The sequence below is a fragment of the Marasmius oreades genome, chromosome 3, assembly GCF_018924745.1.
Source record: "Marasmius oreades isolate 03SP1 chromosome 3, whole genome shotgun sequence".
In the NCBI taxonomy this organism is placed as follows: domain Eukaryota; kingdom Fungi; phylum Basidiomycota; class Agaricomycetes; order Agaricales; family Marasmiaceae; genus Marasmius; species Marasmius oreades.
In genome coordinates this window covers 1,166,542-1,185,636 of record NC_057325.1, presented here as the reverse complement: position 1 = coordinate 1,185,636, position 19,095 = coordinate 1,166,542, and the positions used below count along the sequence as shown (strand labels likewise).

Here is a 19,095-nt window from a genome sequence, read left to right as displayed (position 1 = left end):
TCCCCCGATACTTATAAGAAAGCTTTCGATCCGTTGGGGGTCACCATAAAGCAGATCGTCGCCCCAACGCCCCATCTCAACAGTGAGCCATATCTTTAACATTCGCTCTGTCAACCTCCCTTGTGCTCATCCTCGTTCTAGTCGGTAGGAATGGACAAACAACCCCAAGACATAATTACCATGAGGGTTTACCATCCTAATGATTTTGAACAAGTAAAGGACCTATTTTCTCTCGGAATCGTCGGTCGTGGGTGAGATCTTCTATTATCTCATTCAGGTACTGATTGTCAGGGCTTTTTGCGTAATCTAGCTGGGAGTCCGGGACGATTATCGTTTCGCCTAAGCTACACCCATCAATATACTTTTGCCGTATACATGGTGTTGGCATTGGGTCTCTGGCTATCTGTCTCTTCCATGCTATGGAGCATTACCCATTACGTGGGGCTTCTACTTGTTGTTCTTGCTCTCGGCTATCTGGTGTGGATCTTCGTAAAGGTCAGGGGGTTCTTCGAAGGCTACCGTTTAGCGTGTCTTGCGGAAGACTTGAGCGATATTCCCGGTTATTACAAACTCGTACCCTCTCCCACTGTTACCACCGCGATGGGACTTACACCCATAACTCCAAGTGGTTTTTGGGTAGTTGAGGCACACTCGCCACAATCAGAATCTACCCGAAAGATTGTCGGTTGCGTTGCACTTGGTATTTTTATTTTTTTCACTGTGCCCTTTAAATTCTCAGCTTACCGCGATTAAATTTGGCAGACTACTCACTCGGCGATAGTACGTCTGCCGATCTGCGTCGATTTTCTGTTCTCCCGAGTTACCGTTGCAAAGGAATAGGCAGTTTACTTTTGCGAACGGTTGTGGCTCATGCCCGATGCCATAGGCTGTCAAAGGTCCATATTACCACAACCAGCTTTCAAATGAATGCTGTACGGCTGTATGCGAGGCATGGGTGGATAGCTCAGCCAATGAAACCAGTAACATCGATCGGTGTTTTGACGTTCGGACACGTCGAAATGGACCTGCCTCTCCGGTAGGGTTCAATAATTCTCGTCCTGTATGATATGATACAACCTCTATAATAGTACATACGAAATGATATCAGCCTATTCACGATTTACATCAGAAACGACTTTTAAGGACAATCGGGCATGACCATCGGTTACCATGCCCGTGTGCTTTTCTCATACATCCACTTCAACTTCCTGCTGCCAGCAGATGTTACAATGTGAGCAAGACGAAACCCACCTGACACTAATACGCCACATTCGTCTTGCTGTTCTTCAAATTTCACAGTCCAATCTTTGCCACCTTTAACCTTGCCACCCACGTGCCATTGATTCGGACAGTACCTGGGTTTCCAGATACCTGCTTGGGCCACTGGTGATAACTGATAGTTTTTGTTCTGAGTATGTTCAACGGTTTACGTGTTGCTACCCCTCCATGCGTTATAGAATAACGGTGTTGCTCCCAAGTCGGATGTTTTGTCAGGTCCTAAAAAGGGCGTGAGGCCGTGATCACCGATACCACCTGTTGGAACCAGTCTTCCCCTTGTAGCGACGTCACATACACATATCTCGAGCGTACCTCTTGTAAGTTAGCATAATTTTTCAAAAAAAAAAAAAAAAAAAAAAAGTCAGCTACAGTAACGATTCCCATGAACAGGTCACATACTTCCCACCTCTATCGCCGCCCTCGACTCGGTTTTTTGAAACGGGAGAAGGTTCATTGCTTAAAGAAACTGCCTGTTTGATCATGATCTTCTATTCCCGTTGTTGTAGTGGAATATAGCAGTCAAGCTCTGTTCTTCGTGAGTGGCGAGAACGGTGTCTTGGAACAGCGATGGTAGTTGTAGAAGCCAGAGGATTAATTCTTTAGAGTTACACGCACGCAGTTGACCAGGAAGTCGGTCGACCGCAGGATAATGTAGCCGTAAGACCAAGAACACAGTTGGTCGAGACGCCGACCAGCTGGAGAAGGCATCCGAGTGGTGATTCGACGGCATCTCTTGCACCATGCGTAGATTTGACAGTCCGATAGTGGCTTGATCCTGTGTTAACATACCGTCAATGAGGCCCTGAGACCCGGGAAGGGGGGTTCCTTGAGGCTGCCTGTATCCGATTACTTGGGATGATAAGCTATGTTGAATTGGCCCTCGTCGCAAGACTCGAGGTCGACATTAAGTATAAGTCGCCAACCGCTGGGTAGCATCCACACGGCATTGCCTCTTCCCGTTACACGAATCAGAGTAGGAGTGGGGAGGTAGGATGATGAACCATCCCGGTTTCTACCAAGGGTTGAATGTTACCGCTCGTCGAATGACATGTCCGAGTCAGGAATCTATTCCGGATAGCGAATACTACTCACTTTCGTATCATGGCTACCCGATATGTTGGTAGGTTCGGGAGAGATCCAAGACCGTTAAGCTGGACTGAAACTGAAATTAGGTTCCCCAACTAGAATTGTATACGTAGGTTTCAATTTTGCGGACCATGCGACAGAGAATTGAAAATTGAAATGCTTACCTCAGCCAGAGGTGCTTTTTTCCTTTCACACATCGATGGAGGGCCCTCATCCGCATCCGTATCTTCATGACCCTTTACTCTACATTACCACCTTACCTGCTTATATCTCTGATGAATCTCTCGCCGTTTCATTTCTAACATGCGGTCCATTGAGACCAAAAATTCAACGGGAACCTAATGCTACATTCGTGTCGGGCACAATCGAGTTCAAGTTTCTGGAAAAGGGTCAGTCCTGCTCTTAGTATCATTCTCGTTCGACTCAGATTTTTATTTCATGCAGCTGAAAAGGCTCTTGCTACCCTTCAATCTCGCCCAGTTCCAGGGATTTTACCTCCTGTTCACCTCGTTTTATCTCCTTATCCTCCAACAAATCCACCTACTCCTCTCCCTCCGCCTTCAGCAGTTCCTCGACTTGTAAAGCACATGCCTCCTGGTTATTCAGACTCGCAGCTTTATGATCTGTTTAGACCTTACGGTGCACTCGCGTCTGTCCGAACCCAAACTCATTTCGGTCCCGATACTGGCTTAATCGAGTTTTGGAACGAAGAAGATGCACGCAATGCTGAGGAGGCACTACATTGCGCTGACGTTGAAGGCCAAAACATTGCCGTCCAAATCTATCAACCTAAGCGGACAGCAAGCGGGTCGATACCTGAGTTCAACGCCAACGCCCCCACGTTTATACCAGGTTCCATATACCCATATCCTACGCAGGTCAGAACCTTTCAAACATGTGTTTTCGAGAAACGTGCATCTTCCCCTATTATACGGAGGCTTTCACCTTTGTCGCGTTTTCGGTCAATTTCAATTGTGGCGGTGTTTGCTGATAAAACCTCCTTCTTCTAGTATTCTCCCCCTCGCCAACATCCATATAGCCCGAGAGGTGGTGTATCACCTCTACCCCACTTCGTTCACGGACCCGGTCAGCAAGTTCAATTGGCTCCCTCGAGTGGACCTGGCTCGAATAGCCATAGCGGACTGATTGATCCTTGCAATCTCTTTTGTAAAGTGAGTGATCTATTATTTGGAACCATCCTATCGTTCATCAACGGTCCTTCCTGCAACCAGAACCTTGATCCAGAGATAGACTCGAATGGCTTATTCGCTCAATTCCGCAAGGTAAGTTTCCTTTTTGCTTTCGCATTCGACACACTCTCAAACCGTTTTTCTCTAGTACGGTCAAATTGTCAGGTATGACTCGCCGTTTGCCCTTTGCATTGGTGCAAGCTTAACGTCTATTCCAGTGCTCGCGTCATGCGTAACGAGAATGGTGAAAGTCGTGGATTCGGCTTCGTTTCTTTCCAAACTCCCGACCAAGGTTTGTTGTATCTTCTGTCAAGTTGCTTGATGTGTGGTTCAGATGATGTCATCATAGCTGCTGCTGCTCTTCATTCAATGAACGGCGTATTAATAGGTTCAAAACAGATCGTAGTCCGTTTGCACGAGCCCAAACAACTTCGGCAGGAGAAACTGGCTCACCGCTTCAGTGGACACGGTAATGGTCATCCAAGAAGTGCCAGCGGAGCTACAAGTCCTACAGCTAGCGAAGGAGGTGACAGCTACGGATACGGATCACCTCGACACGTCTCTTCTTCGTTGGGAAGCCCTGTAGGTAGTGGGGCCATGGGGCTGAGTTCTGTGGAGAGGGAAAGGCAAGATCGCGGCCGAAGAGGCAGTGGTAGTTACTACAACGTGAGTTCTGACTCTGTCTCAACCTATTAGACTTGACTAAGTTATGTAGGCCGCGCTCTCTGGAACCCTCAATTTACCCATGAAATACGATGATCTTGCAGCACTTTCGCCCGTCGTGCGCAGAGAAGTCCTTACAGGCGAACTAAGCAGACGTGTCAAGAATTTGGGGACCGTACCAATATCTGAAATCGACTCGGTCGTTGAATCCTTGATTGCAGCCTCATTAAGTGAGGTTGTCAAGGTTATCGACGATCCCGGAAAGCTTGCGGAACAAGTCAAGAGCGTTCAGTCAAATCAAGCTGACACGCAAAGTAATGAAGAGGAAACCCAAAGTCGTTCAACTTCACAAGACTCACGCTTGTTAGATCCAAATGCATTAGCGGCGACTGCATCTGCTCCCGAGCATCCTTCCACTCCTATCTCTGTCAATGCGTCTCTCATGTCAACCCCCCCGCGAACAACGAGCCCCTCTGGATCTTTGCCCCCCGTGTCTGAGAGAGACAAGATGTTGACAGCCGTGTCCAAATTCGAGGCAGACGTCAACAAGCGGGAACTTTTGACGGATCTCCTCATGGGATTGCCGAAACGTGAGAGGGCCATGTGTTTATTCAATACGGAAGTTTTGAGGGCCAAGATTGAGGACGCAAAAGTTGTGTTGGAGAGCGAAGAGGAGGAGGCACAAGCACAAGCACCAGCACCGCCTCCGGTTACCCCAAAGAAAAAGGCCACAGCAAAACCTGTAGAAGATGGTTCTTCACCACTAACTCCAGATCTCTCCTCTCGTGGTCCGTCAGCAACAAGTTCACCCTTGCCAGGTACGCCTACACCTGCGCCGGGTGGTAGCTTTGCTGTTACCTCCCTGTCATCAAAAGCTCCGCAATACACGGATATCGCAAGCCTTGCGAAGCTTCCAGCTGCAGAAATTGTTCGCCTTGCAACTAAGGAAGGTACGATTGCGGCGGGTCTGCTTCCTAAGCCCGATCCACTTGTCGTTGCCACAACAGACGAATTCATTGACGGACTCATGGGACAACAGCCACATCAGCAAAAACAACAGTTGGGTGATAAATTGTGGGTTGCTTCTCTCACGAGAACGATTGAAATCCGATGATATTGTTTACAGATTCAAAGTCATAAAGTCTTTTGGCATCAAATCGGCGCCCAAGGTCACTATCCAACTACTTGACCAAGAAGACTTGAGGGCTCTCGCTCATTTGATGAATAGCTATTCCGTTGTGCTGAAGGACAAAGCACAGACGGTGATATCAACCAAATGAGGTGTAGGCGGCTGCCACTTTATTTCTCCCTTATTTCCACATTGGATCACCGGTTTTATTTCCATTGTCACATTTCAAACGTTTGATTGTCATTGAGCACATTCCATCACGTTCACTCCGTTTACCAAGTACAATCTCCTTAGTCTTTTGCTACCCGCTCTTATCGCTGTCATATTTCATTTCCCAAGTGCATGGGGCTCCGTATCTCTCAAGGTCGGCGAATCTTACAAGAGCATATCTGACGGTCTGTCTAGTTCGTACCTTCCCTCTTATTCTCCTTACTTATTACTCTATTCTAGGAAGATCACCGAGTTCATTGGTGCTTCTATTTCTGCTACCATTTTTTATATTTACTCAGTGATGGCGAAACTATCGCACGACCAATACTTATCGACCATTCTTACCTCTCATTACCTTTTTACGAATATTTACGAATGCGACGACTTTTGAGGATGCACTATCAATTCTTAAGTTCCAAGTAAGGTAGATGCCATTCATAACCCACTAACCCCACGTGATTGAGGTCACATCGTTACCGCCTTCCAAATCGGGCCTCTGCTCCCTGGTACTTCACTTTGGAGTACCTCCCCACATAGCTACATTGTTAATTCAATGTGTTTGATCTCTGATAATCATTTTATATTAGTTGACGAGGCTGTATAATAAGTTCTATAGTAAGTAAATGAAAACTGAACTCCCCAATAGCCAAACAGTGGGAAAAATCAATGGAAATCACATATTTTGTAATTTTTTGAGATTCTGTAGGCACCCCAACTTCTCAAAGTCCTTCAAATAGTCATTGGGTATAGCACAGTGACCCCTGTAATGCTTTGCACCATATGCAGCTTCTTTCCCATTCAGTCCCTCATGTACGCATCAGTATAGCAGAGTGCCCAGTTGAAAAATCCAGTAGAGATAAGACATGAGTCCACTAGAAGAACTTCACCTTCCCTCCTGCCTTCATTAAGTTTTCTCATCACGCACTGGTTGATTTTTTCGGGGGCGCCATCTAATACAGTTCCTCGGGTACTATTTCTATATCAGGGAATTTTTGAATGGATAAACTGAATAAATTTTGACATGAGTGGATAGGACATACCAAACTCTGTAGTTCTGAGAGAAGAAAAGCTCTGATGGATGGCACAGATGGGAGTTGTGTTAAGAAAGACAGTTACGAGTACAAGCAGAGGCCCAGTATGGAAGTGTCACACTAAATCACGTGGGGTTAGTGGGTTATGAATGACGTCTACCTTAAGAGGAAAGTACAACACTCATGAGTCTCCCACTGGGCCCAAAAGCCACATAATTGCTGATGGTTCGCCATCATTACCTACTTATCTGTCAGGGATGTAAGTCACAGGAAGTATAAGGTCCAGGTCCCATAGTAGTGCTCAAATTTCGTGGTTCTCCGGAAGTTGTCGCCGAGCCGGTACCAGGGTATCTGCTTACTTGCCTCGAACCTGCCATTAGTTCACACGACATGAAACTCTGGTATTCCTCGACCAATCCTACTGCAACTTCCCATGTTCTGCCTTCGGGGTTCAGCAACAACTTCCGATTTAAATTGATAGATTTAATAAGGAACCGAGCCTCCTCAACCTGCCCCAGTACAGCTGTTATCTCGATCCACCATGTCATCTTCCAATATCTTACGCCGCGCATCATATTCCCTCAAGCCAACATCAATGATTCATCGAACACCTTGGAGGCCTCCTGTCGCCAAGTCTGCCCAGGGAATCTATATTGAACTCGAAGATGGACGCCAGGTCATAGATGCTGTTGGAGGTGCTTCTGTGGCGTGCATTGGAATGAGCCATCCTGCGGTACGACAAGCCATCAAGGATCAAGTCGAACGCCTTCCTTGTATATTTTTTCTCATTTCTGCTTGGGAATTTGTTGACTGAATTATTCGTAGATGTGTACAGCATGCAACTTTCGAACCAGCCGGCGGAGGAACTAGCTGATCTCTTGACTGAAAGCGGGAATGGCGCGTTTGAGCTGGTTGGACTCGTCTCCGGAGGTATAATATTTCAAAGGATGGGCTGTCACAGGCGCTCAATGTCTAAACAGGATCGGAGGCTATGGAGGGTGTTATTAAGACGGCCAGACAGGTATGTCAAAGCCGTGGTTAGCTGTACCATACCTTTCTTCCTGACTTTACCGACAGTACTATCATGAAAGAGATCAGCCTCAACGAAAGAACTTCATATCAAGGAAGCTGTCTTACCACGGGAATACCGTGGCTACCCTTTCACTTTCGTATCATCCCGGGCGGAGAGCCCCATATGAAGCTATACTAAATCACGACAACTTCCATCATGTCTCTCCTGCGTATGCCCAACGTTTCCAGAGATCCGATGAAACGGAGGAACAGTATGTCGAACGATTGAAGAAGGAATTGGAGGACAAATTCATTGAATTGGGACCTAACACCATCATCGGATGCGAGTACAATATAACTCCATGTCTTGTGTGGAGAGATCTAAATTTATCTATCTTACACAGTCGTTGCGGAGACAGTAGTGGGTGCCACTACTGGTGCCGTTCCTGCCCCAAAAGGCTACTTCAAAGCCATGAAAGAGGTTTGTCACAAATACGGTGCCCTATTCATTCTTGATGAAGTGCGTCTTTTTCATATGTCCGATCGGAAAATTGAACCCTAATCACCAACTAGGTTATGAGTGGGATGGGACGTAAGCAGCACCTCGTTATTATCGGTCATAAGTCTCAAGCTCTACTACCAGGAATGGGTACAATGCATGCTTGGGAATCGTTTGGTGACGGTGAAGCCGTAAGCACATTACCAGTTTCCCCCCGGATAACTCCTCAAGATCACTGTTAGCCTGACATCCAAGCCGTAGCAAAAGGACTTGGTGGCGGGTAGGTTTTTTATTTTGCACACAAAGTGGCCATTCAATTATCCTTACCACAGATACGCATCCATCGGCGCTGTCTTAATATCCAAAGAAGTGGCTCAAGGCATCCGGAGCAAGTCTGGTTTCTGGAAACACGGACACACTTACCAAGTAATATCTGCTTCTCTCTGATCCCGGGGTTTTCTGACCGCTTTCTAGTCGAGCCCACTTGCGTGTGCGGCCTCCATTGCGGTGCAGAAGGTGATCGCAGCCGAAAACCTCCTTGAAAATTGTCGCAATCAAGGCGCCTACCTTGGTATGTCTCTTGAATCTTACACACTCCATTTGGGATGGTTAACCTGGGAACCTACTACAGCAAGCCTACTGAGGAGCCGCCTACAAGGAGAAAACTCTATGGCGTCGCCATACACATTTGACATACGAGGGGGGGGTTTGTTTTGGGGTATTGAGTTCGATTTCGACACACCCGAAGCTGCCGGAATCGACCTAAAAGGTGAAGGTTTCGCAATGTTAGTGCAGGCCCGAGCGCTGGAAAAAGGTTTGGTTATTATGGGTTTTACGGGCGGTTCCAATCTGGAAGGTGATAAGGGAAGCCACATCCTACTTTCTCCTGCCTATAATGTGACCAAGGAGGAGATTGAGAAGATTGTCGATGTGTTGGTTGAGACAATAGAGGAGGTTCTCGTACAGCACAGAACCTAAGGGAGCACATAATGTTGTACAATATACCAATAGCTAACTATAGCAAGCAATCTTTACTTTCAAGTCACCCATTCACAGCTTGAGATACTGCCTCACTGGTATCACCACCGAGGAACGCACCTCCGGCGTATTCCCCGTCGAGAGCTTTCCCTTCACCTTGCTCATCGTCATCTCCAACTTCTTCACCCTCCCCACCATCCGTTTCCATCTCAAACGTCGCTTTCCTGTAATTTACACCGATCAGTGCATCGTATAACCTTAAAACGCTACCGGCCACTCAACGCACCTATATGCGTCACGGCACTCTGCTCTTGAGCTGTGGTTCTTCCAACGCTGTCGACGGGAGCTTGCTGCGAGAAGATCCTCGTCAAGCTCTAGAAGAACGTGAGCTGCTAACTTACCCACCAAGAAACTAAACGTACCCTTATCTTCGCCTAACATTCGCAACTTTTCGAGTGTCAAGGCTTGCCTAACGCAGATTCAATTTTAGCGTTGCCCATCTGACCGAGTCCAAGGTTTCGTCCTTACCATGAATGTCCTTTGTCGAAGAACTGTACGACATGGACTACCTTTCCCTTGGACTTTCTCTGCCCCGCTTGCTTCATCACCTTGATGTTGCCCGGGACTCCCGGATCGTCATCCTCCCATATGACTGCAGGCCACCACGGGTAAGTTCCTTGTCAGAGGTTAGTGATCTGTTCGATCTGTTTGTCTATGTTCCTCACCGCTTTTCGCCCATACTATAGAGAACAAAAGGTTAGCGGGGTATGCACACTAGATGATGACCTACCAAGAGTTCCTCCTGGTAAGGTTTCACCAGCATTCAGTTCGATCATTCCGGGTTCGGTGGTTGACGATTTTGAAGCCTTTCCGGCGCGAGTTTTGCCTTTGGAAGGCTTTCGCTTCTCTTGCGACGCCATTCTCTTGGTGTCGCTACCCACTTCACTTGGTAGACCGATCTCCGCATCTGCTCCATCGTTCTTCTTTTCGGTTTCATCGGAAAGTTGATCATTAGACGTCTTGGCTGGACTAGCTTGTTGGAGCTTGGCTCTCTCAGACTTCCGCTGGAAGTATTTCTGCTTCCTTATAGCAGGAGTGTCGAGTGACTCTACGAGGAGTGTGCCATTTGGAAGTCGAGTGACTCTTCCAGGAAGAGTACTGGTAGATGCAGAAGTTGACGTAGAGATTGGGGGTCCAAAGGTCGAAATCGGACCCACAGGTGGTTCTCGGGAAATGTCTACGTCCATCGTATCTGGTGCCACCAACACACCAGTGAGTTCCAATTGAGACTGATCTTCACTTTCTGGTCGTTCAGCCTGAACTGCTGATGAGCCAGTTTCCCATGGCGTTGCAGCTTCTGTGGCAGGGGCCGGTTGACCTTGCGTGCTGCTGTCGGTGTAGAAGGGAATATGGTCGTGGTGTAAGGTCTGGTTTTCCGCTTCCGCTGTGCTATACACCGAGAGACTTGAGGTGGCCCTGTCACCAGCGCCAGGCTCAGCCCTGGCTCGTTTCCTGGGAGGAGGCAGAGGGGGCCGTTCCGTGGGAGGCGCACGTCCACCTCTCCTTTGGTCGGGTGGCAAAATCCATCCGGCGTTGAAGAACCTGAAGGAGCCTTTATTGTCAACGTCATCCAACAATTCCGGTTGAACAGGTAAGGATGACGAGGGTGTGCGCCTGCTTCCCGATACTCTACTGAGACCCATGCTGATGGAACTAGACGATGACACATCATTGGCAGCAAGCTCAGAGGCAGCCGAGATTGCTTCTGCCTCTGCCGCGACAGCACGTCTGGTCATGATAATCCCTCCTTCAGCGGCGGAAGATCTTCCGTCAGCTACACTCTGAGCGGCAGTCGCCTTTGCAGCTGCCCGCTGCTCTCTTCGTTTCAAATTGTAGGCATCGCGTTCTGCTCTGATCTGTTTCTTTCCTTTACGTGCTTTAGGTGGCGGCGGCGGAGGGGGAATAGGAGGTGGGGGTTTGTCCGACGGCAGCTCAAATCTGAAGAGAGAAGTGACGGGATCAGCAGTGAGAAGAACGCTGAGATCGTTTTCCATCGCTTCAGAGGATTCAAGAAGTCCGAGGACATCTAACGGAGGCTCAAAATTACCGATTGCCGGTAAAGAAGGTGGTGTAATGCCGGAATCAGAGTCTGGGACGATTGCACCATCCGGGGCGGCCTGGGGGTGTGCAAACGTTATGCCTTCGAGTTTCGTAAAGTGAGCCTGTACGGCTGTCTTGATTCGCAAGGCCGTTTTATAATACGACGAGCCGGGTTTGTTGTACAAGAGGGCGTTGTCAATGACCAGGTTGATGTCGTCCTGGACTACACTTAAGCCAGCTACATTCGGCATAGATTCGGGAGCTTACCTTGAACTCATCCAAGTGCCAATATTGGTGTTTATCAAGCTTTCCGTCAATGGTAGACCAACACATGGGGTCCTTGACAACCTCAAAATAATCAGGGACCTCTGTTTTGTTGACCGGGTTCTTAAAATAATCGTGTCGGTCCATCCTGAAGTTAAACGTGAATTTTAAAAAAACAACTAGCACGACAGTAACAAACACCCATACTGTAAGATATGTTCGAACGCGAGGCGCAACGGCGGTTCGTGAGTGAAAAGACATTCCGAGAGAACATCCTGTATTACTTCTGCCTGCTGTCTTTTCTTGATTTCTCTCTTGCGTGTGAGTTCCACCATGCTTTTCGCTTTCTCCAAATTTTGCCGCAGTCGTTGAAGAAGCTGTTGTCAGGATAGTTTGAGAAACTGATGAGGGAAGTACCGCGAAAACTCACATCAAGTTTTATGGCTCTCTGCTCCTCGCTCTGCATCTGACTACCATTCGTAGCTGTCCAGGGCTCTAGGTGCAATCGTTTGAGTAGCGGTGCGCCCCTACGTGCCTCGCGCTTCAAGCTCCAGTACCTACACATCAGGTGTAGAAAGTCTAGCTTCTTCCGAAGGACGATTTTTGTTATGTATTGTGATATACGGTCCACAATGATGGCAGGGATCAGAGGAGGGCCAGGTTTGTATGATTTCGCGTATGCTCGCGCCGACTTCGACAACTTTGAAGTAAACTCCATTTTATCTGAGGACTCTTCAGCAGCGAGAGCATTCTGGCGAACATCTTGCTGTTCTTTCTAATCGGGGCATTTTGTTACGCGATGGAGAAGAAAGCATTAATATTGGGCTTACGGGTAGATGACGTTCGCAGTAACAAGTCAATGTCCCAGGCTCGCCACCTTGCGCACTCTTCATTGGTAGTAGGAGCTTCTCCTTTCTGGCACAGGTAGGGTGAAAAGCGAGAAAACACGATGTCTTGGCACATTGTATGCAAGCGCCTTCACGAATTTCACATATGCTACATTTCTGAAATGGTGGATTTTCAGCGAATTCTGAGGGGAGTTTAATCAATCCAGCGTACTAGTTTCCATCGCTGTTTGGATATTCTGTCCACTCCCGTCACTGGCTCCATAAAAACATCATTTGCAACGCGAGTCTCAGGAATCCAGATAGCACACAAGAGGTGGCACCATTCGCCTGTCACGGTCTGTTTGAAGGCACCGCCTTCGTTAGGGCATAAAACGCACGACTATCAGTATAATGAGTCAGAGATTGAAAAATATCAGGTGTCGGAACATACTGGAGGGTTTTCAGGTGAAACGGTGCACTTGCGACAAAGCCACTGGCCCTCTGGAATGTACGGTACTCCATAACAATCTGAATAGAAATAAGTGTGAAGCTAGGCTTGTGAATCAAATTTCCGACCTTGGTGAACAGCAAGGTTGCAACCATCGCAGAAAACAATTGCGTTAGCGTTTTCTCCTTCCGAATCGTCGCAAATTGCGCAAGTCGAGTCTTCGGAAGGCATAGCAAAGTCAGGCTTGGGTATGTTCTTCGTCTGACAACCAGCGAAAATGAGAAATAGTAGCAGCGATAAAAACCCGGAGCGCACCAAATCAAACCACTCCTTCTCCAAACGATCCATGACAATTTCGAAGGTTTCATAAGAAATCTTATCGAGCTGCTCCTTCCTTCTTTCTGCATTCAATGCATCCAACCATTCCTTATCTAAACTCTCTAAGTCTTGAAAAGTTGAAGCGCGAGGATTATGAGTACCTTGTTCGTCCATGTCGTATTCGACTTGTCTTGCCAAATCAATTTCCAAAGGCTCTGAAGTCTAGTCAGCACTCCCTGCACAAGGTGAAGGGAAGACGGACTTACCGATATGCCGTATGTAGTATTCAGGCCGCTGGAATTCTGAGAAGTCGTTATCTGAGTAATACTTAATTGAGCTAAAAGCCGTTGAAAAGCAAGGCTCACATCCGTAAGAGCGAGCCTGTTGTTCATGAACCCCAGAGGGCGGCGCGGTTACATCGTCTTCAACCTTTTCGAAGGAGACTACGGGAAGTGCTGCAACTGGCGTTTGAGAAACGGGAGATGGTCGACCACGACCCATGGTTCGGATATCAAATTGCAGGTTCAGGTTAGATACGGAGATCAGTCAAGCTAAACCAATGACATTGACCGGTATTTTCGACGAAGTGACTCAATGACCAGAGTCACGTGGTTTGTGACCGCGTCCTCGAAGGGTGAGCACGGATATATAACGTAAAGGAAAACTTGTACCAGCCTCAACGCGGACATGCTCGAAAGTTGGCTTCTACGGCCATTGAATAATATGCTTGCATGATCCAGAAGTCATCCTCGAAGAGGCGTACAGAACTTGAGGATCCATTACTCTCTTGCAAACCTCCCAGGTTTAACCTCGGTTTGATGTTGCCGGCCGGGAAATTTTACTTGTTAACCGCGTGTGGAAAAGTTGCAGTCAATGCTCTCCGTCCATTTCCCAGCATGTCGGTCACGGTTCTCGAGTTTATTTCCTCAGCTGGGAGCGCGATTCCTGGCTACAGAAGTTACTTCTGGTCGACAAATCGATAGGCGAACGATACTAGTACACGGAGTCTCCACTCCCAACCAACTCTCGGACCTTCTTGACCAGGTTCGGGTTGGTCCACTTGAAAGTATATGCCACGAGTCTTCCGCAGAACGAGCGTTTCTGAGTTTTTTGGATGCTAATTCCGCTGGAAAATTCGCTTCAAGACTTATGCGAGTTAAACCTGAAGCGAATGTTCGCAACTACATTGGGGAAAACTCACACAAAGTAGCAGCTGAGGTCATTGCAGCTGTTGGGTCACGCCAAGCTTCGAGGTGTATTGTCATCAACCCAATGCCAAAAGGAATAACGGAGGATTCTTTAAAACAGGAACTCTCACGTTTTGGGGAAGTCGAGAAAGTGGAGATAATCAGGAAATCGGAGGAAACGTCGTTTGGTCGAGTGCACTTCTATAACATTTGGTCAGCGTCAATGGTAAGAGCTGAACTGTTCTCAGTAAACGCAGATCTCTGTTAACTTTCCAAGGCAAACTTAACATTGCGCATGGAGGATAGCATGAAGGGAGCGAAGGTTCACTTTGCACCTGAGCGTCTCGACCTTGATATGCAACTAGCCCTAAAAGAAATGAAGCAGCATCCCGACGACACTCTATCCTCTGAGCCATTCACCGCTGTACTCACCGACTTGGCGAGTCCTGTCACTCTGAACAAAGTCTTATCATTGGTTCGAAGCGCGACTGTAGCTTCTCAAGGCGAAGTGCTGCAAAGTATAGTTTCTCAGGCAGACGGACAAAGATTCGTAAGTTTCTAATAAACGAATGTCCTCCGTGTTCACCAGTTTCGTAGTACCTGAACTTTGTACGCTCTGCGGATGCCCTTCTTTTCGTGAATGCCTTCAATTCACAAGTCCCAAAAGCATTGCCAGAAGGCGGAAAGGTTGCACTAATACCACCCCGGCGATCAGCACTACCACGTATTCAAACGATCCGTGCAGTCCGCTTGGGGGCCACCAGAACCTTAGGTATCTTTGGCATATCAGATTGGCGGCGGGTGAATCACGCTAGGATAAATGATGACTTTTCAAAATTCGGTCGCATCATCGACATATCGATCGTGAAAGAAAAGTGAGGTTCATTGTGATTAACTCATCGTTACTATCTTGACTTTGATTGTTCTTTGCGTTTAGCAACTGTGCCTTTATTAGGTACGCGGACATCGTTTATGCAATGAGGGCAGTCGAACGAGTTTTCATCTCTAATCGCCAATTCCGACGATATGCTGGGGCGAAAGTCACATTTGTGCAAGAAGATCAATCTGTCATCCCACGAATAATGCCCGTTAGCATCCCTACAATAGAGGAGCAGGAGAAGGAAGAAAGTGACGGTGTTCAGGAGGCTCCTGCGGCTGATAAAATTTCTGAGGCGCTAGCAGTACATTGATGTTCAACTCCCCGATGATCTTCATCAGACCGAAGCACCTGTCTTATCAGAGTGGACTAGGGATTTATGAATTGGAAAGTTAAGGGTCCGGTTTAACGAGAGTTTCTGAATCGAAACTAGTGGCTCCTCGGGGTAGAAAGGAAACCACTTCGTAAATGAGTACTGTTGTTAAAGGATATCGTAGAGTAGATCAAAATATAATAATGTTGTGGTTAGAACCTCAGTTCCGCGATGAAAGCAGGCTACCAGAATGACCGCACACCAGTAGTCTACAATTCATATGCATCACCCACGACCGTCACGTCGTAGTTCTTCAGCGGATCCTTCCTCAAAGCTTCCGCTTCACTCCCTGAAACTATGGCATCGGCCTTTTTGAGTTTCATAACCGACAAAGGAACAGCAGAGGAAGACACGCTGCCAGAAGAAGACTAGGTCCTATCAGCATCCAATTCATAAATTATCCTGGGTAACAAGAGAGCCTCACCTCGTCGCGGAAAGGAAAGAATTTCTGAACAGAAGGAGGAATCGGAACGGCAGCATCATCTGCAAATGGCACAAACGGGCCTTTGGCAGGCGTACTTGTCGAACCGTCGCCCTTTGTCAGTGCCGATTGTGGGGGTGGGGTATCGTCTGGGCTTGGGTCACGGTATGGAATTATCTTTGAGCCCGATGAGACGGAGGCCAGTCGTTTAGTCTTCCCGGCTTGTCTGATCGTGGACCCTGCGATCTTCTTCCTCTCTGGAACGTTCTCCTTCACTCTCGTTTTACGGGTTCCGATGTCAGGCCATGCGTTTGCCTCCATCGGAGCGGACTGTTCTGCTGTTCCAGTCGGATCGACGAATACCCGTAGTGGAGCATTTGACGAAGACGAGGTGGCAGAGCGGGAAGAGATTCTAGTGGAAGAGGTGGATGAAGACTGTAAAGGTGCTGTCGCGGTTGTGGTGGAGAGAACAGTTCGTCGTGATGAAGTAGTAGCAGTGTCATTGGTGACAGATATAGCCTCTGGTGTGGCTGCTGCGCACATCATGCGTTTCTGGAAATCAGCATGTTTGGACTTGAGTCGCTCGAGGGGCGCAGCCTTGCGAGCTACACCGAGAGTGTAAACTTGGTCAGCTTCTTTTCGTCTGTGCAAATGCTCAGTGGCGCCAAGCGTTAATTCGTGAATTACAGACTCACCGCCCACCCCTCTCAAGGATCGCAGCATATTCCTCGTACAGGATGGCATCGTCTGTGCCAATTTCATTAGCAAGAAGGAAGCGGTAGATCATGCCAGGTTTCTCGACAAAGCTGGCATAGAGCATCCATAGCTTGAGATACTTCATTTCTTTTCTCCACCTTCCGCCTCTGGCATCCTTCAACACACGAGTAGCCTCTTCCAACAGTTCCAAAAGACCCGATTCTGCGCTTTGTCCTTGTGGATAGTTCTCCAATGTCCAACTAACCAGGGTCCAGTAAGCTTCTAATGGATCATCTTCCTCATCTGAAAGTGCAAGCTCTACGTTTATCCTCAGTCGATTACGAGTGGCATTGAGTTTGGGTTCGCGTTGTGCGTGTGGTGTAGCGAGTATGGAGGATAAGGCGGTGACCCTTCGGCCGCTAGCAAGAGGCTGGATGTTCTCTTTTGCTGCTTCGAGAACATCACAATCTACGACAGCTGGCACTTCATTCGAGAAAACGTCGGTCATGGTCAAATCCAAAGAAATTTCATAGGCCACTTGCAATCGCGCTGTGCGCACAGACCAGGTCACAGGTGCGCGCGTCAACACGAGTCACGTGGCCGACTTGCTTTGTTGCGAACCGAAATGCTTGAACGGTGCGCTATAGTGCTTCCCGCTAAACTTTTTCACATTTTATGCTGGAAACACACCGTTCGGGTACTATGGGATGATTTCAAGACCCCACAACCAGTTCCAAGATTGCATTACGCCTTCGATGCATCCTCTGTCGTTGTCTGGTCATTCAGGTCTTTCTCGAATCTCAAGTGTACGACATGGAGAACCCCTCTGAAAGAGCATGCTAAAATCTGATCCTTCTCATAACGTGAAGTGGCTCGCCCCTTTCCATCTATGAACACTAGATCCTAAAGCTAGAGTGGCGATGAACGTTCCCTTCGGATTTGAAGCTCTCGATATTCAATGCCCACTTGCATGTCTTTCATGTTGTTTTTCTCCATATCCCATTCTATTTTGTGTGTTGCGGCTCTACATCGCTCGCTACATGATGCTCGCACCGAGTCGGTTAATGGACCACACGGCGCCCCTCTGCTTCGGCCCCACAATACTCCCTCTTAGCATCCTCATTAACTGACCACGCGGCGATGCCAAACATTGTATGACCCGCAGATCGCCTTACGCCTGGAGGCCGGCAAGTGACTAAAAGATTCCTCTTGCGCTGACTACGCCGCAGCTAGGGAGTTACTTATTGCCACTGACCTCGCAGGTGAATCACGATGTCCTTATGGATCTTAGTACAAGCTCACCGACGTGGACCTTTCGATTTCTGAATCGAGGCGTGAATATGGGATGAAGGCGTGTGCTATGCGTACGGTTAGTTGGCCACCTGGACGGCAAGCTACGTTGGCATACTGCTGCAGAACGTAAGTGGGCTCCACAGATCCTGTGGTTTATACCGCATCATTCTAAACATCACTTCTACTTAGCATGTTCGGGGATACTGCCGATGAAAGCATTAACTCTAGAGTCCTGCATCAGTGGGCCAATCTTCTTGAGGTGAGTTGATTAATTTTCTACGCAGAGTTTGAGTACAATTATCTAATTTCAGGAGAAGTCCGAGCCTTCACCGTCAAAGGTGAGTAGGCACATGTCACCCTCCACTTTAACTCACAATGATAGCTCCGACACCCCTGGCGATCTGTGGCTTCCCTGCTGGCCTCCCTAAGCAAAAAACTCAACTCTCGGTGGCGCGGAATTCGTCCTAATTTTTAATTCGGGAGAATTTTCAGAGGAGACCACGTTTGGGTTAATGGGTTGGCTTTCGCATACCCCGAAAGAATTCATAGCGAAGGAGATGACCAGGGCTTGTTTGATCATTTTCCCGATTCACGCCTCTTTGTTTTCCCAAGATTGAACTGAAACATCTGACTGACCGTATTGGTAGGTGATCCACCTGCTTCGGGCGAACAATCCGATCAGGTCATCCCGAACAACAGAAGAACCTATACTTTTTGTTCCTCCCACAAAGGCACCGGGAGGGGGTTCTAAGGGTCGTTCAAGGTCGCTGAGAAAATAAGTGCTATCGAAGTCACTGTCGAATTTGGTGGTAATGTGGTCAGCAACCTTGTTCAACCGTTCTGTTTCCCAACTCCGACGAACCACATTATTGCATAGAACTCCGTGTGAGTAGCCAACTGATGCGGGCTGTCGCAAAGTCTGAGTTAATATGTTCTGAGTATAGTCGCATCCCACACAACCGAAATGCTGTTTCTTCACGGGACCCTGGGGAGGTAACTACATTGGTTGGTACTTATCGCCCTTCCCAGCACGGGGATGCAAAGGCCACGGTCTTCGCATCGTCAGGGGTTGCAGAACCATTTGACTTTCAGGTAAGTAGGTTTCTACCGTTCTTTCTGTTTTTCGTCGCCACTCATCAATCTTCAACTTTGGTTTAGGCCGGTGATGTGAGCTATATTCCTCCGTCCTTTGGTGGCGTTAGACACACATGATGCT

The 19,095-nt window shown here is 47.9% G+C and overlaps 8 protein-coding genes across 8 annotated transcripts; 5 read left to right on the top strand and 3 right to left on the bottom strand.

Moving 5' to 3' along the window:
- Window positions 1–150: 150 nt before the first annotated feature.
- E1B28_005701 (uncharacterized protein) lies at window positions 151–1,040 on the top strand (the record flags this gene model as incomplete). The annotated part of the gene is made up of 3 exons (XM_043150277.1): window positions 151–247; window positions 311–700; window positions 763–1,040. 3 exons carry the CDS (start codon window positions 151–153, stop codon window positions 1,038–1,040), a joined length of 765 nt encoding a protein of 254 aa, XP_043011364.1.
- A 716-nt stretch (window positions 1,041–1,756) lies between these two features.
- On the bottom strand, window positions 1,757–2,065 carry E1B28_005700 (uncharacterized protein; the record flags this gene model as incomplete). Its single annotated transcript, XM_043150276.1, has 1 exon — window positions 1,757–2,065. One exon carries the CDS (start codon window positions 2,063–2,065, stop codon window positions 1,757–1,759), a length of 309 nt encoding a protein of 102 aa, XP_043011363.1.
- A 482-nt stretch (window positions 2,066–2,547) lies between these two features.
- Window positions 2,548–5,953, top strand: E1B28_005699 (uncharacterized protein). Its single transcript, XM_043150275.1, has 10 exons — window positions 2,548–2,753; window positions 2,809–3,242; window positions 3,375–3,536; window positions 3,597–3,647; window positions 3,703–3,719; window positions 3,773–3,846; window positions 3,904–4,220; window positions 4,270–5,291; window positions 5,344–5,741; window positions 5,797–5,953. Exons 1-9 carry the CDS (start codon window positions 2,564–2,566, stop codon window positions 5,495–5,497), a joined length of 2,421 nt encoding a protein of 806 aa, XP_043011362.1. The 5' UTR covers window positions 2,548–2,563; the 3' UTR covers window positions 5,498–5,741; window positions 5,797–5,953.
- Window positions 5,954–6,938: 985 nt separating this feature from the next.
- Window positions 6,939–9,075, top strand: E1B28_005698 (uncharacterized protein; the record flags this gene model as incomplete). Its single annotated transcript, XM_043150274.1, has 11 exons — window positions 6,939–7,360; window positions 7,413–7,517; window positions 7,568–7,608; window positions 7,665–7,941; window positions 8,003–8,118; window positions 8,172–8,190; window positions 8,242–8,288; window positions 8,340–8,377; window positions 8,430–8,523; window positions 8,572–8,668; window positions 8,729–9,075. Exons 1-11 carry the CDS (start codon window positions 7,129–7,131, stop codon window positions 9,073–9,075), a joined length of 1,413 nt encoding a protein of 470 aa, XP_043011361.1. The 5' UTR covers window positions 6,939–7,128.
- Window positions 9,076–9,106: 31 nt separating this feature from the next.
- On the bottom strand, window positions 9,107–13,636 carry E1B28_005697 (uncharacterized protein). Its single transcript, XM_043150273.1, has 17 exons — window positions 13,398–13,636; window positions 13,299–13,349; window positions 13,194–13,247; window positions 13,030–13,145; window positions 12,843–12,975; window positions 12,718–12,794; window positions 12,499–12,666; window positions 12,270–12,443; window positions 11,870–12,214; window positions 11,647–11,816; window positions 11,443–11,587; window positions 9,866–11,393; window positions 9,801–9,815; window positions 9,604–9,751; window positions 9,498–9,544; window positions 9,362–9,449; window positions 9,107–9,299 (listed from the first exon to the last, which is right to left on the bottom strand). Exons 1-17 carry the CDS (start codon window positions 13,531–13,533, stop codon window positions 9,140–9,142), a joined length of 3,555 nt encoding a protein of 1,184 aa, XP_043011360.1. The 5' UTR covers window positions 13,534–13,636; the 3' UTR covers window positions 9,107–9,139.
- A 253-nt stretch (window positions 13,637–13,889) lies between these two features.
- E1B28_005696 (uncharacterized protein) lies at window positions 13,890–15,422 on the top strand. The gene is made up of 4 exons (XM_043150272.1): window positions 13,890–14,445; window positions 14,497–14,769; window positions 14,817–15,094; window positions 15,157–15,422. Exons 1-4 carry the CDS (start codon window positions 13,906–13,908, stop codon window positions 15,407–15,409), a joined length of 1,344 nt encoding a protein of 447 aa, XP_043011359.1. The 5' UTR covers window positions 13,890–13,905; the 3' UTR covers window positions 15,410–15,422.
- Window positions 15,423–15,571: 149 nt separating this feature from the next.
- E1B28_005695 (uncharacterized protein) lies at window positions 15,572–17,112 on the bottom strand. The gene is made up of 3 exons (XM_043150271.1): window positions 16,586–17,112; window positions 15,894–16,533; window positions 15,572–15,837 (listed from the first exon to the last, which is right to left on the bottom strand). Exons 1-3 carry the CDS (start codon window positions 17,092–17,094, stop codon window positions 15,679–15,681), a joined length of 1,308 nt encoding a protein of 435 aa, XP_043011358.1. The 5' UTR covers window positions 17,095–17,112; the 3' UTR covers window positions 15,572–15,678.
- A 1,667-nt stretch (window positions 17,113–18,779) lies between these two features.
- E1B28_005694 (uncharacterized protein) lies at window positions 18,780–19,091 on the top strand (the record flags this gene model as incomplete). The annotated part of the gene is made up of 2 exons (XM_043150270.1): window positions 18,780–18,971; window positions 19,038–19,091. The coding sequence occupies 2 exons, from the start codon at window positions 18,780–18,782 to the stop codon at window positions 19,089–19,091; spliced, it is 246 nt and encodes an 81-aa protein (XP_043011357.1).
- Between the last annotated feature and the right edge of the window lie 4 nt (window positions 19,092–19,095).